Consider the following 27,346-nt stretch of genomic DNA (forward strand, 5'->3'; position numbering starts at 1 on the left):
AGATTATACCACCCACACACGTATAGAAGAATCCATTATGTGACTAATATCACAACACCCCACTGTGTCTCAAAAAAACAAGGGCTTGTGTGCATGCATGATCCGCTCATTAACACACTTTAATGTCTAATCACACAACGTTTGCCACGCTGACAGAAATATCCACCAATCACTGAAAAACGACTATGATATGATCTCCAAGCATATCCAATTGAATCAAAGCGTGGCCAATAGAAGCTATTTCACAGTCCAGTGATCATTCAAAATGCGGATCGTACAGGGACCAACGACAATTAGCACGTCTGAGATGATAAAAAGGAGAAACGTTTGAAAGATCTTAGAAGTTGAAAATGTGTATTCATGTTAATTTGAAGCATTTTTTTATGTTAAAGTTAATATACTTTTATAATAATATAATTATATATATATAAATGTGTGTACAATAAGAAATGATTGTCTTTTTTTTGCCTTCTTTTTTATCCTTATTTATTATTAATATTAGCACTATTATTTTGCTATATTAAAATCTATTTTAGGATTGATTTCTATTTACTCAGTTTTACATATATTTCAGTTTCAAAACATTACACCGATCATTAGGGTTCATAGGGGTCGTCTCAGTTTCATGTCTTCAACCATGTTGGTTTTGCTACACTGTCACTCCGTATGAGTCTTTTAATCTCATTATTAATCTGGACAATTTTTTCATTTTTGTCTCCCAAATGACTGGGCAGATGCTCACTCTGCTGTAAACATCAAGATCAGACTAACTCTCTCTCTATCTTTCTCTGCAGAAATTGAAAAGTTCCAGAAAGATGAAGACAAAGAGGATGAGAAGTTCATTGACGTGGTCATTAATAAGAACATGAAACTGGGCCAGAAGGTGTTGATCCCAGTAAAACAGTTTCCCAAAGTGAGTATGACGGTCTATTATAGTGTTTTATCTGGTATATATGGCATCATACGGTATCGACCGGTTTCTGTTATTCACTCAAACAACAGCTTTCCATGTTTTATTTTCATATGCATGTAAGTAATCAGTTTGAATGTGCATCGGACTGAGGAAGCTTCCCCAGTTGACCCCAGTTCTTCCTCATCTACCCTACTTAAGTCGTTTCAACAGTATACATGATACAAGACATTTTTTACATGATACCAATATGGAACTTGACAAAAAATGAAATGACAGTTCATAAGCTGTTCTTTGCCAGACGAGATTGGTTTGTTCACACATGACCGTTATGGTTAAAGCTTTATTTAATGAAGTGTTGAGCACTTGATTTTGCAGCGGTTGCAAAATCTTTGATTTCTTAAAATCTAGATGACTACACGCAGTGCGGTGTAGGTCCATAATGTGATGACTCTGTAAAATCGAAGCAGAAATCCTTGGCGTATGTCATTGCGGAGGGCACGTTTCTTTTCGCAGCTGATAGCCTTTATGTCTTTCATATTTTCCGCTCATGCAGTCGTTCAAAGGCATAAAAAGCACTTCACGGCACAGATGCATTTTAATAGCAACGTGATTTCGATATTGAACGAGACGCAGGGCGATTCCAGCAAATGGTCCTAATTTCCATATTGTTGCTGTCGAGTGTGTTATTTGATGACTTTTTTCGTTCACAGATGTGGAGGTGATCGTGACCTTGATGGCGGAATACCACATTATCATGACTGTGTGTGTGTGTTCTCCAATCGTAATTTAATGGATTTTTTGGTTTGGATGGTTTTTAATTCCTGTTGTTGCAGAGAGAGAGACATACAGGAAGAGAGAGAGAGAGAGAGCAGCATGTGTTAATGTCAGACTCGGAAAAAATGCTTTCTTACATAGTGAAAGAGTTTTAGATAGATATGATTTAAACAACGTAAGTGTGAGTTTGTTTTTCAATGAAGACACGGAGAAAGAGAGTGAAGGGGAAATAATAATATAACATTATGAGAGAAAAGAACACACATTTGTTTAATCATATCGCAGACCTTTCATTACCTTCTGTTGTTATTATATTGAGCTTGTGATATTTTCTGCCCCTGAAACGAACCCTCAGAAACCCTTTCTGCTGCTTAATATCTCCATTGTTTATTATATTTATTAAGCTGCTTGTCTTATGGGGGCCGTCGGCTTCCCACAATGTAGCTGATTTCAGGTTTTACTGCACATGTGGGATCATTTGCTTCTCACAATGTTGGCAAAACCCGTCCACAAACACGTTTACTCGCTTGTTAACTCATCGCATGTTCACTTATGACTAGCGGACTGTTTTTCAAGGACAATTACTGAAGGATAAACTCCCATAACACCAAACCAGTTTTAACAAATAAATTAGCTTATTTTTCATGACAAAAAAGTGAAAAGACACGCACACACATTTAAGCGCACACTGTTAAATCACATTAACATTTTAACCCACAATTCGTGCCCCAACAGTGACAACAGATGGACCGAATACACACATTTGTGCACGTATGCACACAGTCGCACACACACGCACGCACGCACGCACGCAGGCACATTCAGAAAGTGATAATGTGTGTATGAGCTATTTTTGCAGAAGGTGTGTAAATGGGTTCTGGGATCCCTGAGGGAGTGTGTTGAGGAGGGTAACGCATTAAACACACACAAACTTACACACAATATCAAAGCCCCACCAAAAATACACACAAACACACTTTACCCCCACATTAGAGGTCTGTTACCCATGAACTGTGCACAACAAGACCAAATAAACGGGTACACACACACACACACAATTGGGTTGCGACTTGCATCGCTCAGAGACAAAAAAATAGAAATGGAGTACCATGGTGCTCCTGCAGGATGATTGCGTACTAGACAATTTGAAATTCTTGTCTCTTTATGACTTTCTATTCTATTGGAATGTAAAATGGAGATCCTGAGAACAGTGTTCTCTCACACGTCCTTCTCAGTTTACCTGCTAAGCCACCACTCCTCCGCTAACGCACCGGTGACATTTCTGTGCTCTTGGCGAGCTCAGGTGACGTCTCCCGACCTCAGCAGTGACTGACAGCATCTGCTGATGCGTCGGGTCTGTCATAGCGATACAATTTAGGACAGCCGTTCGGCAGAAAGATTCCGATGTCAGGTCTGGTAAATGAAATTTCATCTTGGAGCTAAAGGGGATGTCAGCGCGCAGGAGCCCTCGCCGCTACGCCGGCAACGATCGGCCACTTCAAATAAAGCAATTATCGGCGGCGGAGCGAGAATGCCAGTGTAATGTCACACGGCGTCGCGCTAAACAGATTGTCTTTGACAGCTCTGATGACTGTAGACACTAATGCGCTGTTTAGGGCTTCAGACGGCTACTGGGGGAAGACAAATTCAATTTGTCCGATCTGACAGGTGGATGCTGAGAGAGATGGAGGGGGGTGTGATGAATCTGATTGGAATAGTTTTACTTCTTAACATCACTTCTAGCTCTGTTTATACGGCATACGAGTTCATAAGAAATAAACACTTGGTTGGTCGCATACTATACAGTTGCTGGTTTCAACTCAAGGACTTCGCTTAAAGGAATAGTTCACCAAAATATTGAAATTCTGCACACGCCTAAACACACATCTTGATCAAACAAACAGAGCAAGACTGATATTTCCATAAGATAAACAAAATGAGTTAAATATATGACACATGGGTTCCTTTGTTTTTGAGAAAAATGTGATTTTGCATTAGCATCAGGACACTATCAGCTAAAGGATCGGCAAATTGCCCTCATTACCTGATGCAATCTGCAATTAAAATGAATTTATAATGAATGTCATGGAGAGATATAGAAAAATACACCCGTCGGGTACTTTGTCCTCCTTCCATATAGGCTACAGTAAGCATTAAAAGCTTCCTTTCTACATTAGCTGTGTTTTATCAGATAACTGTTATCTTTTCCCTGGGGATGTTTTTGTCTCAAGACTGTATGATTTACCTCCACGATGGTGATCTTTTTGGAAAAAATACAATTTATACTTTAAACTTTAAACAAACCCCCTAACCAAGCGACCATCAACACGGAGAAAAAAAAATAAAATTACAATAAATTACAATAGCTTACGCCTACACCTACCCCAACCATAAACCTAACCATTCAATAAAAAAAGCTATTACCTTTTGTCAGCATAATAAAAAATGTGCGATATTGAAGTGCGCATGCCCAGTGGAGGTAGCTGTATCCCTTCTAGCCACAACAGGTTTATGCACATGCTCGAAGTCTTTCTCCATTTTTAGTGTAACAGAATTACAGCACCTTATACTGATTTGGCATGTAGGCTACATCGTATTGATTCGGTTTCGTGTGTACGCAGGTGCTTCTTGAGCCAATGCCGTGTTTATGGAATTTAAAGGAAAAGCTCTGGCTTCGCATGGATGTGCCCCAAGTTTACTACTGATTTCATAGTGATAGTTCCCCACAAAATGTGAATTGTTTGGAAAAGATCATTGACGAACCCGTGTATCATTCCAAACGTACATATGACTTTCTCCCACAGAAAACAAAAGAATATATTTTGAAGAATGTTGATATCTGGACCCCAGGTGCCGGCGCTGTTTGGTGACCAAAATATCTTCTTTTGTGTTCTGCGGAAGAAAGTCACACAGGTTTGAAATGACAATTCATAAATGACGACAGCATAGTCATTTTTGGGTGAACTATCACTTTAAAAATCATGTAAACGCTTCCATTTCTTTTAAACCTGTGTATTTTTGTGTCTACACGCAGCGTGTCGATTTCATCACTTCTGTGTGAATTTTATTCAGGGATGAAGAGCACTGCGTGTTTTAATGTCTGTGCGAACGCTTTTGCTAGCGTTTGAGTGCTTTAGAGCTTACGTAAATCCTCACGCAGCTCGCCGCTGTGTTTAATGTTCAGATTAAGGCCCACGCTGTCATTTACAGGCCTTAATATCATCAGATTACACCATTAAAGAGCAGCTAAACAAAACTGCCTGTAAATAACATCCGTCAAATGAAAGCGGCTAATGAAACAGCCATGGACTGCAGCAGGACATCTCACACTCCTAAAGCACTTTTTAGAGATAACATGCACCTGAAAATACACAGAATACTAGCCCCTAATGAGAATATAAAGCAGGCACGTGTCTCGGGTGATGCATGTCACATATACAGAATAATTCCTCATGCTTCTAGTTTCAGATAGAAAATGTGTCAAAAGTCAAATTTGCAAGGATAAATCTGCAATGAAGAGTTGGATTTTTTTATATTTAAATATGACATATAGAACTGTTATATATATTAATTTAAATGACTATTATAGAGATGCTTGTTATTTTGAGCTATTTCAATGTGATTTCCACTGTATTGCCAGATAATATCCTGTCATATAACCCTAAAAGTTTATTAAACAAAGACTAATTATGAATAAATAAGAAAAACATTCAAATGCCTACATATATATCCAAAAAGCCTTTCTTGAGGCATCTGTGATATGATTTTATAAAAAGTGGTCGTACAAAACATAGAGTATATTACGAATTATGGTAATTAATAAGGAATAATAATAAATACCATAAATCATAGAAAATGTAAAAATCGATAAATTGTGCTGTATATAAACTTGCCTTGCCTTGTACAGACGTTTAACCGCTCAAAAAAAAGAGGCAAAGTACATACTTTGTTTATTATGTGAATTAGATTGTGGTTTATCATTTAATGTAATTCTGTATTTGTGATTTTAACATTCACTATCAACCGCAGTCTCTCCGTTTATAAAGCGACGCTTTGTGGTTGAGGAATATCTGGAGCGGGTCACAGGTTCAGTGATGTTTCTCCGAGGTCTTTATGGGTGGCAGGGTTTGATCTTCCGCTCAGCGGTGAAATCTCTAACGAGTCCGGACAGCAGGAACAGCTGAAGCGTTTTAACAAGAGCAACACAAAAGCCCCTCACCTCCTCTACCTGCACTTTACCACAGCCTCTCTGGGCTTTTGCTTAAACCTTTCCATCTCATTTTTCTTCCTCTTGTGTCTTTGATCTTTGCCACCCGTTTCCACGTGAGCCTGACACACAACCGTCTGTGCGTCTGATTTAGAGCTTGTCGTGTGATTTCAGCGAAGCCTCTCGCACAGATGCGACTCTTTCAAGAGCAACTTTGGGTTTATGTGCCCTTGTATAAAACACGAATGCTTGGGGTTTGTGTGTCTTAGTTGTTCATTCTGTTTAAACTACTGACGTCCATTTAAAATTAATTTTCAACAATGAAAAAGCCAATGATAAGACAAGTGTTCATAACTTACAATTTTACTCGTATAATCGAAAATGTAATTAGAAAACGGAGGGTCATGAGTAATGGAATTGGTCGAGAAAATGACAATAAACCGATTTGATAATAATTAACTTTTCGTTCTTTTTTAAATAATTGAAATGATGGACAGAATAGTAATTAGAAAATATCATCACAAAGTTAAATTCTCTCTCTCTCTCTCTCTTTTGTCTGCAGTTTAATTTTGTGGGTAAACTCCTGGGTCCCCGAGGGAACTCATTAAAAAGACTACAAGAGGACACACTGACCAAGATGTCCATCCTCGGGAAAGGATCCATGAGAGACAAAGAAAAGGTATTCTTCTTTCTCTACATTGATGGACTTTTATTTAAGTATAAGTTTCCTTTAAAATCCCTCTGTGCTGTTAATCTATCCGCACGGCTCACAAACTGATGGACACAGGGGCTTTTGTCCTGTTTTCTAACTCACTGTCTCATTGTCTCTGCTGTCACCGGTGAGAAGCAATCTGAATGATGTCAACAACTGCTCGATTGATGGTTTCTGATGGGCCCTGCCTCGTCCTGGAGAGAGGGATATAATAATAAAAATAATGCAAAGCTCAGCATCCTATCAGACGGAACAAAACAGGAAACACAGGGCAGAGAAACAGACAAAGAGACGTCACTGTTACAGTATGCCACTAAATCAGCATCGAATTTAAAGTGACAGTTCACCCAAAAATTATATCATAATTTATGCACCCTCCAGTTGTTCCAGATCTGTATACATTTTGTTGTTCTGATGAACACGGAGATATTTGGACGAATGCTTGTAACCAAACAGTTCTTGGCCACCATTGACTACCATATTAGAAAAAATGACAATGGTAGTCAATAGTGCCCCAGAACTGTTTGCTTTCCTACATTCTTCATAATATCTTCTTTATAAAAGAAATTCTACGGAACAAAGAAATGTATAAAGCAATTTCTTCCTACAAAGATATCATTACAATCATGTTTTTGATTTTCTGATTGTGTGCGTGAACAGTTGTTGGTTCTGGGATGTTTCTAAGTGGCTCTTCCAGCGGTCATGTAGATACGTGCATGTATTAGCACGCTTGCGATTCTATCGACTGTTTACACAAGCGCTCCTTTTCCCTTCAGACAGCTCGTACAGAACTTGGGATGTTCTGGAAGGTTTTATCTACTAATTGGCCATGTTGTTATTGACTGCTGCACTGCTCCGGTCCTGTCAGAGTTTGGTGAACACGATCTCTGGAGGAGAGAGAGAGAGAATCGTGGCGTGTAAATTGGATGTGTTGAATTCTGATTCGCTCACCTGTCTGCTGGGCTTCTCACGAGTTTCCTCTGCGATGTTGCCCTGCAGCGGAGAGCACAGATTTGCTTAAAGCAAATCATTCCCTTTGATGTTCCAGAATTCGCTGAAACAAATTTTACAGAATATGTCAAACATCATTGATGGTAAACATACGTAAACATCCTAAACCCGGAGGGCACTTTTTGGAAACCGTTTAGTGCGTTTTAGAAATATACACAGGATGGTATAAAAAATATGAGATCATTTTGAAAATTGGGATTTCAAAATGTTATTAAAACCCAGAGAAATATGTAATGTTAGCTTGAGTGCAAGCTGTCAGAAAGGGGACATTTAGTTTTCATTTTTCAATGCATCTTTCTTATTGTTTTGCTGATTTTATACAACATTTAAATTTTTGAAGTGCAAAATCAAAGCTTTGTGTATACCAGTGTAAACATTTGTGTTTATAGAAACACTCTTACATTTACTGATCGACAGCTTGGCAGTGACGGAGAGGCTCAGAGATGACATATTTTTCTAGGCTGACCTGGAAGTAAGCGCCACGCTGGTTCTGTCGACCGAAAGCCAATACATTTTCCCCATAGATTTTTGGAAGATCACAAAAAAGTTTAAAATGTTTACACATTTTGATAATCTTAACAAATTAACAGAACATTTGTTAGTTTTGAAGCGAAAAAACAATCGGCAGAAGTAAAAACTAACAAAATGCAATGTAAACGGACTACACTTCAGTTAGCTCGAAATCAACGTCACCACCACCAAGCCTCCGACAACTCATTCAAACTTTATTAAAAATGTGTTCCCTGGAATGTAATTACTCTGTGAATGAATCCAGATATACGTTTTAAGAGATTTGTGCCCTTGTTGCATATTTGCGAGCTTTATATGCGCGATGGTGTCTAACGTCCCAGCCAAAGGAGTCGCTTTTAGCAACTTGTTAGCAACCGCAGTTTTTAAGATGCAATAAGGCGTTACAAAATTGGTGTGTTTTATCATGTCATAGAATAAAACGTGACCATATTGAGAAGTTTTGTTTACCACAGACCTTAGTTTGGGGGATTTACCAAAAACCCATTTAAAAAACTCTGGAGTGATGGAACCGGAAGTCCTAAAATGCTAACTAGCTTCCGGGTTTTGCATACAAAAATACGTCATCTCTGGGCCTCTCCATAGTAAGCAATATTTTATTTGAAACCTTTTTTTTTACAATTCCATCATATGTGTACATGGAGAATATTGACATTTGATCTCCATGTCAGTAAGTGGGATGTGCTTCAGGAGAGAAGTCCTTAAAGGGACAGTTAACCCAAAAATGTTAATTCTGTCAACATTGACGCAACCTCAAGTTGCTTTAAATGTAAACATTTATTTATTCTGTTGAACACAAAAGATATTTTGAAGAGTGGGAGTCAATGGTGGCCCAGAACTGTTTGGTCCCAAACGTTTTTCCAAATATCCTTCTTTGTGTTTAGCATTACAATATAATGTATACAAGTTAGAAACAACTTTAGGGCGAGTGAATTATGACATGTTTTTCATTTTTGGGAAAACTATCCCTTAAACATTCCGCAGCAAACTCGCATATACATCTGGGCGCCATTCTTTCCAGCTAATTTATGGTGAATACAATTAAAATTCTGTCCTATATATTTTTTGAATACCGTCTTTAATTCTTGTGGAAATATGTCTCACACACAAAACAGTCCATTACTACATCTGCACTGTGTTGACCTCCTTCAACAAACGGCAGATTTCAGGAGGAAATTAGCATCTCATTTGCACAACAGCGACTGTCTTAAAGAGACATGATTAACTGCATGACATCAGAGGAAAAGCAGGAGACAAAAATAGCACATTTACTCCAAATGAGAAACTTTACAGTGAAGGAATCTAACACTGCTGCTAAACAAACAGAAAGCATTGACACCCCTGCACAGAGGCGAGCTGTATGTCTGACAGGTGGGCTGATGTCATTACGTCCTATGTGTCTGTCTCACTGTGCTCGTTAAATTCCGCTTGTTTTGCTTTCCGATGGCTAGCGCTGGATACACCCCCCTTCAACCAGACTTACTGGCCACGAGTTAATGGAATTGCATTTGTAATTATAATTTTAATTGAATTAAATATGCATGGCGTGAGCTGTTTAATCATTTATTCTATGTGTTTATTCACATCTGGGATGTATGTGACATTTCAAAAGTGGTATATTTAGAAATCATTACAAAAGAAATGAGCTATTTCCGTTCGGGAGATTTTTTTGGTCATTCAGGTTAAATATTTAAAACATAATTAAACATTTTAAAGTCTTCAGCCGAAATATGGAAGAAAGATGTATTACATGTCAAAAATGTATTTTTAGTTACTTCATAGCTTCAGCGGTAGTGGTTGAGCACAGCAGGGGCAATGCCAGCGTCCCGGATGATTACAGTGTACTAGTAAAGGGTCAAACTTAAATGTGCTGTTGCCAAATGTATATATGGTAATGTTTTTTCATTTCAAGGAGGAGGAACTTCGAAAGAGTGGCGAGGCAAAGTATCAACACCTCAATGAAGATCTTCACGTTCTGATCGAGGTCTTCGCCCCACCTGCAGAAGCATACGCTAGAATGGGTCACGCGCTGGAGGAGATTAAGAAATTCCTTATTCCGGTACATCCGTGCATATGGGTCCTCAACCTAATGCCAACAGGCCATCATCGTCTTATTCTGTATACACTTTAACAAATTATTTAAAAATATATATTTTATTATAATATCTAATTGATATTTGAATAATGTTAGTATATATTTGTTAAAATGTATTTAAAAATACTATAATTTAATATAATAAATACAGAAATGCATAGCAATTTATGGGCAATTTCCAATGTAAGGATTGTTTTTCACTACACCATCCACCTAATGCTAGCAGTGCATACAGAATGTGTCCTGTTGAGTTAAATTATGTTTTGGTTTTGCGTGGCCATATTGTTTGTCAATGGACCATTACATCACGTTACAGCTCATTTACTAACGCTCGTGTGTTGTTTATCGTACAGGACTATAACGATGAGATCAGACATGCTCAACTACAGGAACTAACGTATCTGAACGGAGCCTCGGAGGACGCAAAGGTTCCCGCTGTGAGAGGAAAAACAAGCACGCGTGCACGAGGAACGCCAGCGGCAGGCGCGCACAGGTGCGACAGCAATTTTGCGCTCAAAATATGAGTGTATATTTGAGAAGTATTTTTTATCCACTTGCCACCTGCGATACAGATTAATGCCATTTAATTATGCAATTGCTGTTATTTAAGTGCAGGCATGAGCACGCCTTCTTTTTTAATGTAAATGAGGCTTATTATAGATCGTGCCGTTATTCTCATTACTGTTTAGCTTGGGTAGTTAACGCCTACAAAAGCAGGTGGTACATTTTTTTTAAATAGAAGAGTAGGCCTATATTGTCTATTGCTAATGACAACAGTAAGATGGTGTTCCTGTTGAAAAATATATGTTTTGATGCTGGTTTGACCAGCTTAAACCAGCTAAGGACCAGCACATGACCAGCTTAAACCAGCACATGAACTGCTTAAATCAGCAAACCAGCATCAAGACATACCAAACCAGCATATGCAGTTTTAATGTCAGTTTTAATCTCTCTAGCTTCATGAAATGGGACCTAGGATGCTTTTAGCATCCCATGTGTTGAAGAATACCGTGTATGTCCTTTGTTGACTGTTATTCTTATTCTACATGCCGTTGTTTTCATAGAATGGTAATTTTGCTCCTCCATATACAGTTATTGCATTTTTGTGCACAAAACTAATTTCCTTCAGATAAGCATTTGCCTTTAAATCACTTATTCTTAACGTAAGGAACTTTATCGTATACGTGTGTCTATATTTTAACTGTGTTTTGTAAATGTTGAAACATTAGCTAAAGTGTCTGCTTCGCAGGGGTAGGGGAGGGGTTCCTCCTCCTCATGCTGCTGTTCCACGCGGGGCGGCGCCCAGAGGAGCTCCGCCCAGCAGAGTTCCGTCCAGCAGAGCCAGGGGCGTTCCCTCACAGAGAGCGAGAGGAGCTCCGCCCCCAGCAGGATACAGACCCCCCCCTCCGGCGGTACAGGATACATACAGTGAATATGTAAGTGCACAAGCGTTCGTATCTCCGGAGATCGTTTCCATGTCATGCATTATCCGGATTTATATTTTATGTATACGTTTATTCACAGACTGGTACATACAGTGTGCAAGAGCTGAAATAATTCAAAATGATTGTGTGTTAAAATGCCAAATGCACACAGATAGCATTTGTGCAAGCTAATATTTCCCACAACCCCTTGCGATAGAGATAAGAGTTTATTGATGTAGCATCAAGACGCCCTTTGGTATGTCGTAGCTAATACTGTATGGTTTTTGGCATTCTACTGATCTCATTTTGGCTGGATTTTATTAAGTAAGCCTTCATTGATGCTGAGCCTTTTGGATTTTATTAGGATTTTTTTTCACTCTGTTCATGGATCATAAAGGTGTGTTTTGGAAACCTGTTGGCATTAATGCATTCTGTTTGGTGATGCTGCTAGAGATGAAAAGTTCCACTTAGATTAAGTAATTACTCTGCCCAGACAGAAAAAAGTGAACTATTATTTATGTCTGTAATTTTTTTATATTGTCGCCATTTTTCAAATCCTTAAATTACATAAACAAACACAACAGCCGCTTATGGAACAAACAGTTTTCCAACACTACAGTCATTCATCAGTCGTAATGGAACAGTACGTGATATGACCGCCTTTTGGAATCGTCCTAAATCATTTCATCTGCTTGATCTACTTGTGTTTTCTTTCCAATTACGTGAAAGAATTGTCTTATTTGTTTCCAGCGTCTGACACTGTTATAGATTTCCTCTGCTGGGAGTTTTAATTTATCAGCGAGAGTTGCAAAACATCCGCTTCGAATACATTCGGCGCTTATTTGAACGCTCGCCAAACCCACTCGACGTTGTGCGTCTCTGTGCTCTTTTGGTTCGGTTGTGGCATGTTTAACAGATGGCGGGCTCGGAGAGGTGGGTGGAGCTGGCGCAGTGCCCTGCAGTGGCCATATCTAACCAGATCTGACAGGTTTATTTAGAGGTGCCCATTCCTACGCGCTCGGGTCAGAAGCAACGACTTCACCACCAGCTGTTGCCCATCATTCCGGCCGTCTCGAAACAGGCGTCTGTGCAGGAACCTGAAACATGGGAGCGATCGGAACATCTGCGCGATGATAAATCTACATCTGACACTGTGAATCAGTGTTAACGTGATCTGCAAGAAAGACTGAATTCTTCAAAATAAAAATGAGTTTTTCTCAAAAAGAAAATGATTAGCATCATGAGACGTCACTAAGAGACCTTGTTTACATTTACACTATCCAGATCCTTTTATATTTTATGCATTTATATTTACCAGATGCTGTTTTATTTCATAAGCTCATCTTCTTTTTCGGTTTCTAGGTTTACAGCGGCTAGCCAATCAGATCTGTTCTCTGCCAGACAAAAACTGCCTGATTAATATATCTGACCTGAACGCAGTCGCATCTGGATCCGACAGCCAGTTGATCAGATTACGTTTCTTATCATGTTCTGGGAATTAACCGAGGTCCGCGCCAATAGCCTCTTATGCGATTTTAAAAACAGCTTTATCAGATTACCTGCGAATCAATGAGCCAAAATACATTTTCCAGTCGCGTTTGGGGACGCAGGGGGTGGATCTGCTCGTCCTTAATGCGGAGTAATTGCATCTGGACGTCAAGTTGGTCGGTTGGATGTCTTGGGTGCTGCGGCGATACCCGAGTCGCTCTCAGCGGAGGCTTGTAATAATTTTATTAAGACTTGTATTGTATTCTGCTGGTCTGTGTTTCTTCTCATGGTATCTCTGAGCTCTTTCTTCAATGCTTGTCGCTTTGGTTTAGTCTCATTATTACATAGCACTAGACCGTCTCTCCTTTCATCGACTTCCATTCTGACTGTGGTGTGTTATGAATGCGATGTTTCTCAAGTTGACACAATATGAACCTGTTTTTAATGTGGCTGCAGGGTGAAACATATGGACCATCTTTAAGCTTGGTAAAGTTGCTCCTCTGAGCTTTTTTATCAAGAGAGGCCTGCAGTTCTTAAGATGTTGTTCTGGGATCTTTTATGACCTCCGGGACGAGTCGTCGTTGTGTTCTTCAAGTAGTTTTGGTAGGCCGGCCACTCCTCGGATGGTTTACCACTTTTCTATGTGTGGCAAGGGGGGCGTGGTTTAGTGACGTCTGCACCGGACCTGGGAGAGACACGGGAAAAACGGTAAGCAAATGGGTCGATCGCAGATTAAGATCACCTGCCTCTTGTTTCAGTGATTGGCGAGGAGACTGCTTAAAGGCTGGCAGTCTCAGAAGAGAATTTGAGAGAGACGCGGACTGAGGGACGTGAAACGAGTGAGGAGAAACCGGAACCCGGAAGTGAATCTCGCGGTCTTCCTGCTGGGCCTGGACCAGGGCTTGGAAGCGCCGTTCCTGGTCTTCCCGGAGGCTCAGCAGCGCTTGATGGTGTTCGCTGTGAAGACCGGCGAGGGATTGGATCACCTCCGCAAATGGCGAACCTGGCACGGACATGGCGGCGGCACTGGTCCTTCCTTCCCGGGTTTCGGTTTCAGTGTAAGAAGGTTCTTGTGTGTAAGGAAGGAAGGAGGCAGGGTCGGCGTGACTTGAGGGACAGAGTCACTTTTATTTCAGGACTCTAACACAACTTGGCGCAACAGCGCTCTCTCAAAACATTCACAACAATAAATAAAGTTCTTATCAATTCTCCCGAGATTCACTTCCGGGTTCCGGTTTCTCCTCACTCGTTTCACGTCCCTCAGTCCGCTTCTCTCTCAAATTCTCTTCTGAGACTGCCAGCCTTTAAGCAGTCTCCTCGCCAATCACTGAAACAAGAGGCAGGTGATCTTAATCTGCGATCGACCCATTTGCTTACCGTTTTTCCCGTGTCTCTCCCAGGTCCGGTGCAGACGTCAATAAACCACGCCCCCCTTGCCACACTATGCTTTCTCATTTTGAGGATAATGGCTCTCATTGTGGTTCGCTGGAGTCCCAAAGCCTTAGAAATGGCTTCGTATCCCTTTCTAGACTTATACATTTCAATAACTTTGTTTCTCATCTGTTCATCTGCATGATTGCTATTTGAGATCTTTTAGACTCCTTCAGTTCGTCAGACAGGTTCTACTTGGGTAGGTTTCTTGATTCAACAGGTCTGACAGTATTTAGGCTTGACTGTGGCTAGTGATATTAAACTCCGTTATTCAATTCATCACAGTTAATTCAAGATTTACCAAGGGGGCAACTACATTTTCAAATAGGGTCAGAAATGTTTGGATTGTTTTTTGCCTTAATAAATAAAACCATCATTTATAAACTGCATTTTATATTTACTCGGGTTTTCTTCGAGTAATATTAAAATTAGTTTGATCTGAATCATTTAAGCATGACAAATATGCAAAAAACAAAAAAATGCGAAAGGGGGCAAATACTTTTTCATACCACTGTATGTGATCATATCTCTCATAAAGGGTACACAAAAGTGAAAATTCTGTCAACATTTCTTCATCATCATGTCGTTACAAACCTGTATGACTTTTATTAGAACGCAAAAGATATTTTGAGATTTTTTGAGTATTTTTTGTGTTTATGCAAGATAAGTGAATGGAGTTTGATGTTGTTTGGTTTTTAAAAAATCTTCTTTTGTGTTCTCTAGAAGAAAGAACGTCATGCTGGTTTGGAGTGACATGAGAATGAAGAAATGCTAAAATTATTTTCATTTTTGAGTAAACTCTCCTTGTAAATGAAAGCAATTTGTTTTGAGCTCACAATTTAATCCACAATCACGCACAGGTCATTATCTATTTGTAATAAATTGAATGAGCAAATAAATTCTGAACCGTTTGCATTTGTCTTGTAAAATATTTGCATTTGCTGATACATTTTTCGAGACAAATGCAAACAACTCGCATTCATTTGCGCATTTGAGCAGATTGTGTTCTGATGACCAAACGCTAGACGCTGCCATAGAAACGTTCACAATTTACATAGTGAGTATTACATCTAATACATGAAGCATTTCTTATCGTATAACAAGAGAGAGAGGCAGAGCATGAAATTTCATTAAATAAATGATGTCGGCCGGGTTTCCGCCTCGTAGATTCCCTCGCACTAACGGAATAACCATAGATCACTTGTGTTTATGCGCTTTTTCGCAGAGCTCCGTGATAGCTCGTGCGTTTACGACTTCCCTCAGTTTGATCTCCGCGGCCTCCACCAGCCTTGAGTTAATTGTAGTCAACACCCTCGTGATGTTGTTTGGTTCTATCCACCCTAACGCCGGTTTATTACTTCAGAATTTTCCCAGTTCCTCAGCATCTGTCTGCTTCATATTCCTGGGATGTCATCTGATTGTTGTTTTTTTATGTGCAGTTTAAAACCACAGAATAAGTGCTTTGATGGATGGAGTAAAGTTGCCTCCTCAATCTTTGGCCTTATTTATGCTTTTGTTTGTTTGTTTTCCAGCCTGAAAAAGGTTTTTTTGAGACAGCGAGTGCTTGCTTAGGCGTAAGCTCACGAGTTTGTGTAAAACCTGAAGTTCTGTGTTGTCTGGGTGTGATTAATAATGATTTCAACAGCATATTTTGTGGAAGCAAAGAAATCTGACGTTTGTATACAAACATCCCCATGGTGAATGTCTCAATTTTCTTTTGAAGAGTTTTTAAAAAACATTTTCAAAAATAAAAAAATCAAGCTTTCCAACACAATGAAACCATGGAGTTATTATTAACTAATCAAAACAACCCATCCGCAGTTTTATTTAAATTCCTTTCAATGCATATTAAAAAAACATGTGAAAGCGTTTCCAAATGAACTCTTCTTTCGTTTAGTGACATATTTATTTTTTATGTTCTGTTTATCTGTATCGTCAAGTTTTGTGTAGATGTTAAACGCGAGTTTGAGGTTCTTTGTTTTTTTACCCAAAAGGATCCAAAATTATAAGTTTTGTTGGACGGGCGCGACGGGACTGCAGTTAACTTTTGGCTAGTGTCTAACGATTTATATTTGATTTGATTTATGTTAATAATTTATATTATTATTCTACGGTATAATAATTGTAATTGTGAATTTTGTTGCATGTTCACTTTATTAAATAAATTTTTTTTGAATGGGTCCTGTTTGGTCGCATTTAAAGAAACCGTATGGTTTCCCTAGCGGTTGAGCTTGGTATTGCAGTCTAAATTAAAAATATAGGAGAGACAAGTTTAGCCAAGTGATGGTTCTTCTCCGTCTCTTTTGATTGTTATCAGAAATAATCTACAAGCACTCTATTGTTTGTGAATGTGTCCCGGAAGTTAAGTTACGCCCACGAATGCGCACATGCGCAGTAACGTGTGTTTGTTGTCACTTTGAAAGCGTCTATACATCCAGATACGTCAAGAATAATTTGGATACACAGGAATTTGGATGCTCTGTATTCCAGCAGTGAATCTGGTGAATTTTACCTTTACAGTTCGGAGCTACGAAACTAAGAAATGTGCCAGAAAAGCCAACAGATGGAGTAGAAATGAGCAAGTGGGCTGGAGTTATTCAGGCAAACTGCATGCGTGTGTGTGCGCCGGTGTCAGTTTCTTATGTTTGCTTCATGTAATCTGTTTGTGCCCTTTAAAGAATATTGTTGTGTACTTTGATATATACAATAGGTCTGAATCATTATTATTTCTTACATTCGAAAAATACCATCTTATTCATGTAGCTCTTCCGATCGATTCCCAATACACACAGTGTCTGTCATTTTGGATCTGCACACACCATGGTACTGTATATTTTAGTTTAGCTTTATTTTACAACATTAGGCGTCTTTGTGGCTTTATCTTTTCTGGCAGGTCTTATCTTTTCACAACCTGCCTGTCTCTTTTTCTCTCTCATTTAAGCTGTACTGTGTGTGTATTTTTTAAGCTGTGTCAATGTTTCCATCATGTGGTTTGTAACCTTTGTTGGAGAGTAACAGAAATACAGTTTTTCGTAGCATGGTGCAGTTAAAATCTAGAGTAACGTACTTGAATTTGTTCATTCATTTAGAAACCGTCGTGTGCTAGATAAATACAGCTCGGTTTACATTATAAATTATACTCCTGAATGCTTAATGTATTTGAAAACGCATGGCCCCCTATAAAATGCTTCTGTGCAATTAACTTTCAGTTGAGACACCTGGCTGCTTTGAATCGTGAATTTCTCATAGCTTGACAAACATCAGTGTCTTTCTCAATACAGATTGTAATCTCTGTGATCTCAAGACCTTCATACACGGATGTAAAAGCCCTGTTGAGTGTGAAACATCAGAGATTTTCACTCAGCTGAAGACCGTTGTCTGCATTGTGTCGAGTTTTCAGAACAACGTCTGCTTTTGTCAATTCTGAGCACACCTGTTTGACAAAATGTCCTCGTCGGAAGGGTCTGTGCTGGTGGATCCAAGTAATCTCATGTTGTGTGTGTGTGTGTGTGTGCACGTTTAACAGGTTAATGTGTGCGCGACTGCACTTTTGTCAAGGTGAATGTCTGTTTGAGGTTTTGGTATATTTGTGAGGGACAAATGTCAAGACACCAAGTCAACCAGATAAACAGGCTTACAAGTTGACCAAATCATGTTTTTTCTAATGTGATGAAGTAGTGTATTTGAAATGAGAGGTGACGTTTAGAGAATATATAATGTTCATATAAATATAGTGAAAACCAAACATGCATCATATTTTTGAAGACATAACTTGAAGTAGATGTTCACGTAATTTAAAGGTCCATTGAATGAATTTTTGCGGCATCTAAATGTTAGGTTGCGAATTGCAACCAACGTCTCACTCCCCCCTTCCTTTCGAAGCACTACGGCGGCTAACACAGAACTAGGATGTCATCGCGTTTTTGCTTCTTTGCCAAAGGAGATAACGTATTTATCGAACACGGTTTCTAGTGCAGTTTCTTCGTTGAGGGCTACTGTAGACACAACATGGAGAATTCCCAACGCTTCATTATGTAAGGTCTTTATGCACCTCTGAACAAAGTTATCTATAATATATTGCTTTTCTGTAAATATATAGGTGTAATTTGCAGGTGGGACATGTCCCCATTACTTCTTGGAAGAAATACTTGAGTTGTGGATTGCTTAGGGGCTATTAACATCTAAAACTTGTGAAAAAACGCAGGGCCATCCCCCGTTACTCACAATCATAAGTTATATACGCAGATGACAGAGAGCAACGACGAAACGCTGCCAGTATGAAATACATGCATCGTCCGCGGATGGTTGTCTATCCAATGTCCATCACAAAAATGCTTAAACAAGTGATATATTTTGCTATGGGAATAAACAGCTTTTAAGTGTAATGCACCGATACAGCCATGACACTATCCCCAACTGGTTTGCATGATAAAAAGTACAAGAGATGTGAAATGGTCTGTTTCCTGACAGGGCATTCAGTTTTCCACCATGAGTTTGCCTGGTTTGCCTGTTTAGATGCTTTCATTTACTAGATAAGTTTGTGTGCGTGTGTCCGTGTGTGAATCTAAACACGGTAGAGTCTAAACATGATTGAGTTTGTCTGGGTGTCTCTAATGCAGTCTTGGCGCTGTGCTGGAGAAGGTATATGTAATGTGATTACATGGCTTTACTTCAGTCTAATAGAGCTCTCTCTCTCTCTCTCTCTCTCTCTCTCTCTCACTGTTTACTCGAGCTCCATCCAGGCGAGCTCTGATCGTCTCACCGCTGAGACCCGAGCTGGCAGCATTAAATCAGCCTAAATGAAGCTCAGTCGTCTCGTCGCTCATAGATCGCACCTGTAATGTCAACAGCGGGTAAAACTGAGTTCTCTCAGATGAGATCGGAAACAGGATGAACACTGCCGATACAGAAGCATTTGAAAGCTTTTCTGCTGATGTAACCGACGAACCGCTTTATTACAAACTACATTGATTCTTTTTTTATGGAAGATTTTTCTTGATTTTGTGTGAATGCACAAAACCACTGTGCAGCTCTATGATGTTCTGTTTCTCAGTTCATTTGATCAAATTCCGTGTGAAAATCTCAAAATACACAAACAAAAGCCCCTCTCTCAACAAGCAAAGGCTTCAAACGCTCAATATTTCTATTAGGCCTATTTCAAATCATAGCGAGAAAGGCGCTGAGAGATCTTCAAATACTTCTGTATCGACGGCATGAGCGCAACGTCGAGTTTGCTGAACAAACAGCGAGCTTTCACATCCCACGGAAAAAAGAGCGCACGAAACCCGTTTGTCTTTTATTCAAAGCACAGCTGTTCAGTCACACGTCGCATTTCAAGCGATCTGACGTGCCACGCAAACAGAGATTTCACTTCTCCCAACCGGTGACATACGCCCGTCTAATTTCAGCGTCTTGATCAAACTCGAAACACCACCAGGCCTGACTTTCAACTTCTTTATACGAGTTTGTCTCCTTCGAGGAAGTTGTTCTTTTCTCTTCGCGCTCATGCATAAATGTGCAAAGAATGATTTGCGCTCTGTAATGTTGGCTTGTATTTGCATGCGCAGCCGGATTCACGCCGGTTTCTGTGTTGCATCTGTAATGTTGTGGCATGGTTTTGCTGGGGCCGTACAGACCCCTGAAGCGGCATTTTGAAATGCAGAAAATGCGCTCAACATGCCGCACGGCTGGATATATACCCAGCTATAACATTCTCATTATTTGATGAATAAATGCTGTCGTGATTAATAATAACAATGCACAAACATCGCCTGTCATTAAAATTCAGATCAACTCCTGCTTTCTACAGATGGCAATAGCCTAATGTTAATTGCACCAATTGTGAATAAGATGCAATTCATAATAGGTGTGATTTATAGGCGTCTTTGTGTGGCAAATAATGACGTTTTACATAGACATGGCTAGAATGCAATTGACTAAACGGAAGATTTCTGAATAGATTTTTTACCTGAATGTCTCTCTCTCTCTCTCTCTGTTTTTTGTACGATTTATTCGATCACAACCTTTGCATAACTAATCAAGCAAAGCAACTGTGTTTTTCTCCTCAAACTGTGAGAGATTTTCACTTTATGATATATTCATGGTCTTGCAGAACGATTTCGTTGTCAGCCGCGACCGCACAATGGAAATATCTTCAGTTATAAATAGCTGAGCGAGTCTAGCCCTGTTTTGGCTCAGATTGAAGATGAGTTGATGTTTTCATTTAAAAGGGATTTTTTTCTGTTTAAATGCTGAAAATCTTCACTTTAAAAAGCAGAGCAGAAAGATGCACAGCTTTAGATACTGATGGTTTGATTTCAGTCCATTTGCATTTGGATAAAAAGTGTTTGGCCAGAAGCTTCGGGGAAAGCTTCATAAGGAGACGTCCTGATCCGCTCTTATTGGTCAATTACATCCTTTTGACCTCATTTGCGTGCTCATTGGACTTACATCAGGATACAGGTATTATTTTAATGATTATTTAATATTTATTTGTCACATGTTCCGAATTAGCCTCCATAACCTTCGTGAGGTTTTCATCCAGCCCTCTTTTGTTTCACAAAACTTCATTCTGAAACAGTTTAAATGGCACTTTGCTTTCGGATTAAAGATGAAAGTCTGAATGGCTGTGTGCCTGGGATCGGACAGTAAGCTTGAAGACTTGGAGAGAGGGTTTTCCGTCTTTGTTTCCTGTTTGAGGGGGATTTTACGAATGTGAATGGAGGGCAGATGGATTTGAAACTGAGCCGGACCGGGGGAATTGAATCAGGGAGGGGTCAGACTATGTCTATCCCTTGGAGTACATCTATCCAAAATGATCAAGAAACGCAGCAAAATTGAGGTTTAATGTCCAGTGTTGTGTTGTTGCCGTCGTGTCCCGGTTTGGCCATGCCTGCTTCGTTGTATCACGTTGTATCTGGCGGCGCCCTGTGAGCCACACGTGTCATAAAGCAATCTGCGACGTGTCACAATAATAGCTACATTAGATATTAACCCCCATGAAGTTTCAATTTCCACAGTTAAAGGGTTATTATGCGATGATAATTACAGTGTCAAAATCATATCAGCCTTCCTCTTAATGAAACGCTTTCACAACCTCTCATTTAAGTGAAGAGCATTTCAGTTTTATGAACTCCACTCGCCGCTCTTTCTGCTCTGGATATGAGTATTAATATTGGATCGGGTTCAACTGAGTAGATTAACCTCTCGGCATAATCTGGAGGTGTGTGTGTTCGTGGATCCAGGAGTCTAGATGCTTGATCATGAATTCAGATCTTCTGACCGTGATCTAATAAAATATTTTCCATGGAGTCTGGTCAAAGACTCTCTCTCAAAGCTTAGGGATAGTTTACCCAAATGCTTTCTGATCAATTCTGATGAAATTGATATGACTTCCATTGTTTAGTTGAACACATTTACTTCAAAATGTCATCTTATCTTTTTCTAGTATAATATATATATTAGGTTATTTCAACCCAGCATTGGGTCAAAAATGGACAAACCCAACCGTTGGGTTATAAATTAACCTACTGTATGCTGGGTTGTTTCAGCCCAAATGCTGGGTTTTTTAACCCATTGTTGGGTCAAATTTAAACATTCTCTGTCCATTTTTGACCCAACGATGGGTTGAAGTAACCCAACATGTTTTAGTGTTTTAGTGTTACCAGTTGGTGACAGATTTTACAAACTAAACGATATAACATAAAACTGAACGAATGAAATGAACATAATGTATATATTCATTTTTTTGCATAAATTAGTTTTCTCAATTTTAATATTTTCATTTATTTTTAAGGTTAAAATGTTTTTTCCCATCCCAGTGAAATATGAAGGTTTAATATGCAGTTCCCCACAAAATATAAAAAGATATTGCACTATTTTATTTTCAGGAAACCTGTCGGAGTCCGTCATTATTCAAGCTTTTTGTGATGCCAATGGTTCGGCTCACTTTAGGCCCTGAATTATGAAATGCTTCACAAACAAAAACTCAGGAAACACAATAAAATCCAGGTAAACCACTGCAAAAATATATACTGATATATACTTTCTCCTCTGTAGGAATACGATGATGGATACGGAACGGCTTACGATGACCTGGGATATGATTCATATGACAACAGCTACAGCAACCAGGCACAAAAGTAAGTGTGTGTGTGTGAGCGTGTGTGTGATTGTACAGCTGTATCTCCAGATCTCTTCTGAAAATAACAGTCTTTTGTCTCAGGCTGTTATCTGAGCCTGTTGTCATCGCAAAGGGCATCTCTCAGTGTGCTTTTGTGTGTTTGTGTATTCACATGTAGGTCACTTCACACCTCTGTGTGTTGAAGAGGAGGTTGTGTAGGTCTGTATTGAGCTCTACCACATTGGAAATCGTTCAGGCTAATGCAGGGGGCCAGTTTTGCACGTCTCTCAAAGAGAAGCAGGACTGCAGGGCATTTTGCTAATGAATGAGTCCGTTCTCTTGCCTTTTTCTCTGAAAGAACATCTTTGTCTAGTTGGGTATGTTGGACGGGATGGTAGAGTTATTTTAAATTATAAAGTAAAGGTGCACATCATGATTAGGTGTCACATGATTAATCGCAGTCAGTGTCGGGGCTCGACATAAAGGACCGCCCGATGGCCCTGGGTCACCATGGGAGATTTTCGGGCCAGTTGAGAGAACAGTCACTTGCCCGATCGGGCCAGTGCTGTATCGTCATGGGAAATTTTAATTGAATTAAGACTTGTCTATTTAAATATTTCCAAGAAGATGTAAAAGAGGACTGTATTCGGTTCTCAGTTGCTGTTTGAGAGAAGCGCCCGGCCGGAATGCAGCATCAGACAAAGCGCAAACTACTGAATTGAGTCCTTAAAATACTTGCCTTTAATCAGACACAAAATTATGCCAAAATGCCAATATTACCAAGTATCCTTGTAAAAAGTAATCAATGTATAACGGGAACAAAACGCGTGTGTTACATTATATAAGATCCGTGCGTCTCTTAAAAGGGAAGCAAATACAAAAACACCCACTACTCTTTACGGATTACATTTTAACTTTACTAATGTTAAATCAATATTATATTTAATACAGTGAAGACTCTAAAATATTTACATTGTATAATTTCTTTACCGGATAACTACTATTATTAGACCAACTTAAAACCCCTTGAAATGCACTGATTATTTGTATGTTTGCTTTATTACATTTATCTGCGCTATTGCACATACTTTTATTACTTGATCTTATTTTATTACTTACTGGTAAGTTGTCTTCAACAATATTTGAAATTGAGTTATACGCTAATAGTTGTATGGTTTCATACCCTTATTTATCACGATTACGGTGGGGCCAGTGAAAATTTCGGCAGGGCCAGTAAAAATTGGAATCACTTGCCCGACAGGGCTAGTAAAAAACATCCTTACATTGAGCCCTGAGAGTAAAAAGTTTGTGTTTATATACTGTGTCATTTTGTATTTATAAACACATACATGTATGCATATTAAGCACATTTTCCATATATTTGTTTCTATTAACCAGTATTTTATATTATATAAATGTTTGTTAATTTGTTTCATTTTTCGTTAATGTATGCATGCATATGTGTATGTTTTTATAAATATAAAATTAATATGCACAGTACACAAACATATATTATTTGAACACAAACTTTTGTTCTGTGTGCGATTAATCGTTTGACAGCCCAACTCACCCAGTTATGTTTGTTGGAAATATGATGAAAGAGGGTTATATTATTATAATATTAAGTTTATGTTTAACAAAACATAACCAGTGTAAAACAACAAATTATACAAATGTACACCTGAAGAATGAAAACGCATATAACTTTGATAAAAATAAGTTTAACATTCCATTCCATTCCATTTTCTACCGCTTATCCGAACTACCTCGGGTCACGGGTAAGTTTAACATAAGTGCTAATTAAGTTTAGCATGATTGAAAAATGACTCCATACGTTCAACTGCTCCCCAAACTGACCTTGACGATATTTCTGAAATGTAATTTAATGGAAATACAGCTCCGGTCCCTCTGTGAATTTGCAGTCCATGCAACTTTACACTGCATTGTGACCTGTTACCGTGCAGCCAACGGTAGCCTGCTGTATTTTTATTTAAGATGTATTCCTTTGATCTCATCGTTTTATTCTGTTCTTCTGCTCAACTGAATTCTTGCAGTAGCAGTCGTGATGGGAAGCAGACTTATCCGTGATTTGCCTCTGAGCTTGTTGCTGTAAAGCAAAACACAAATTAAACTGCAGCAAACCAAAATATGCCAAAATACTCTCCTCATCTCACTCGGGGGTGTGCAGAGAAAGATTTGGTTGAAAGGCGTGGGCCAGGCGATTCTTTTAGCATTGGATGTTATGCCATAACTGGACCTCAAGGACCACTCGGTGAGCCTGGTTCTCTGTGAACTCTTGGATTAACGTTGATTCCTGTTTCCGTTTGGATCGTACCCTGCCTGTTTTTTAAAAGAGCCGCATCCAGGAATGGCTTCCCCTGGTTTAACTTGAATAAACCAATATTTGAGATAAACCAGACCTTCTCGCAGATTAAGTTTCAGATCGCCTGTTTGGAGCTTGTTTCAGGATGACGTCCGTGGCTCAAAATGCATATATTTCCCCGCAGGTTGCGGAATGGAGTTTTTTGGAGCTGGAAGTGTTCCTGCATTGTCCAAACTCACAATAACCGCAGTCTTTGCTTCCATGACTCATTCAAAGTCTTTTTACCTTTAGAAACATTTTAATAAAGGCCTGCAGTTCTGTTTCCAAAACCCTTTGAATTAAAATCAAAGCAACAGAAATCAGGTCATGAGTTACGTTTGTGCTGTTTAGATCAGATGCTAAATAAAATCTGAAATTCTCAGAGCAAACCAGAAGACTCAACTGACGTCAACATTAATTGTTCAGTTGCGTTTGTAAAGAATCCATTGAAAATACAATGTTTTTTAGATAGTTAGTAGCAGACAAGTCACAATGTAATTCCAACAATTGTGGTCCTTGGATTTTTTAAACATATGAGAAATCACAAATGTATGATTCGGACTCATTGGAAACCTTTTCACTTTTCTTACTACGATAGCACAAATACATCTCTGTGACGTCTATTCGATGTCTGCATTTACGTCTGCAACACGTCATTTTTTATTGTTTGCAGATTTCATATAGACATAAAGTAAAATGTTTGATTTAGAATTGATGTAAAACTACCTTTTCGAAGACGTTCATCAGATGTAACATAGCATGTGTTTTCCAGATCTTTACCAGACATCTTACAGACGTAGCTGTGCTATCTGGGTACTGCACATGCTCGGCTTCATGTTTGTTCGAATCTCGATCTCAAAATATTAAAGGGTTAGTTCAGCACAGACAATAAAGTCACAAAGAGTTTGAATGACATGATGAAATATTTTTGGGGTGAACTTCTTATAGATTTTGTCGTCTCTAAATGAATGATCCCATCAGTCACATAGCTTATTGAAGAGAGCTTTGCTTTTGTATTCGTATGATTTGTATTTCTTCTGGAAACGCAAAGTCTGTTTTTATTTCCGCAAGTATCACCGTTCCCGGCATGGAATTTGTCACTGTGTGTACAACAACAATAGACGTCGTGGTCTGAAGCATACATTTCCCGTAACAGACTTTGTAATGAAAGCCTTTTTTTTACTGCATGTCTATGGCAGGGCTCTTTAATCATTTCTCCTTCATTGCAGGTGTTTAGAATAGAGAGAGGCTAGTGTTTGCTGAATGAAATAGAAGAGAAATTTCACCGGGTTCATCTCAAAAGGGTGAAAAGTTTTTTTATGAAAAATCTTTGTGTGTGACAGTCACATATAGTAAATTCTCGTAGGTATTCTTGTGTTTTGGTCCTGCGTGTCACAGGTCTCACACGCGTGTGCGTGCTGTGGTCACACATTTTGTGGAAATGCTCTGGAGTGGGTGAGGGTATCCCTTTTGAGAGACACCCTTATAACACACACACACGCACAATGTCAGAAGTATAGGCCTCCGAGGAGCTGTGTGTTTGGTAAATGTTAGTGCAGCGGGGAGTTGTGAGACTGTGTCTTTTTAAAGGTTAGCACTGCTTTAAGAGCCAGTTTAGATTTGGAGGGGAAAGAGCAATTCTAGTGACTGATAGAGATTCTCTCTCTCTGAGGAGATTGATTGATTGTTTCTTATGGAGTTTTTCTCCTGCCATTGTCACCTTTGGCTAGCTCGCTTTTCACCCTTCAATATGTTATTTTGCTTTGGAAACATTCTTTCTTGGTAATATATTGATATTTGCATTGCGATGTAATCATCATGACAATTAAGTTCATAAGAAATTATGAAGCATTCACATTTAGTTTTTGCATTGGTTTCAGTGCTTAAAATGCTGATTTAAAGGGTAAGTTGACCCAAAATTAACATTCTTTAACCATTTAAGGAAAAGTCCACCCCAAAATGGTCTCTATTGGTCTATGAACTATGGTCAAGTCAATGGGAACCATTTTTGGGTGAACTATACCTTTAATTCACCCTTACGTCATTTCCTACCTGTATGACTTTTCTTTCTTCTGCTGATCACAAAAGAAGAAATTTTGAAGAATGCTGATAACCAAACACTGAACCCCATTGACTTTCATTGTATGAACACAAAATCACGAGACATATCTCAAAATATCTTCTTTCGTGTTTTACATTCAAAAAGAGTTGTAAACAATACGAAGGAAAAAATAATGGCAGAATTTATATTTATGTGCGAACCCTCGAAATAAATGGAT

At 39.0% G+C, this 27,346-nt stretch overlaps 1 protein-coding gene across 2 annotated transcripts in view; it reads left to right on the forward strand.

Moving 5' to 3' along the window:
- khdrbs3 (KH domain containing, RNA binding, signal transduction associated 3) overlaps window positions 1–27,346 on the forward strand; it is a 78,076-nt gene that overhangs the window by 41,849 nt on the left and 8,881 nt on the right. Inside the window, exons 2-7 of one of the 2 annotated variants that reach the window (XM_056741552.1) lie at window positions 795–913; window positions 6,457–6,573; window positions 10,058–10,204; window positions 10,594–10,733; window positions 11,490–11,676; window positions 22,642–22,724. In XM_056741552.1, coding sequence (XP_056597530.1) covers window positions 795–913; window positions 6,457–6,573; window positions 10,058–10,204; window positions 10,594–10,733; window positions 11,490–11,676; window positions 22,642–22,724 — 793 coding nt within the window. The remainder of the gene's footprint in view (window positions 1–794; window positions 914–6,456; window positions 6,574–10,057; window positions 10,205–10,593; window positions 10,734–11,489; window positions 11,677–22,641; window positions 22,725–27,346) is intronic. The other variant, XM_056741553.1, reaches the window with a different exon arrangement.

Source organism: Triplophysa dalaica, chromosome 25, assembly GCF_015846415.1.
Source record: "Triplophysa dalaica isolate WHDGS20190420 chromosome 25, ASM1584641v1, whole genome shotgun sequence".
Lineage (NCBI taxonomy): Eukaryota > Metazoa > Chordata > Actinopteri > Cypriniformes > Nemacheilidae > Triplophysa > Triplophysa dalaica.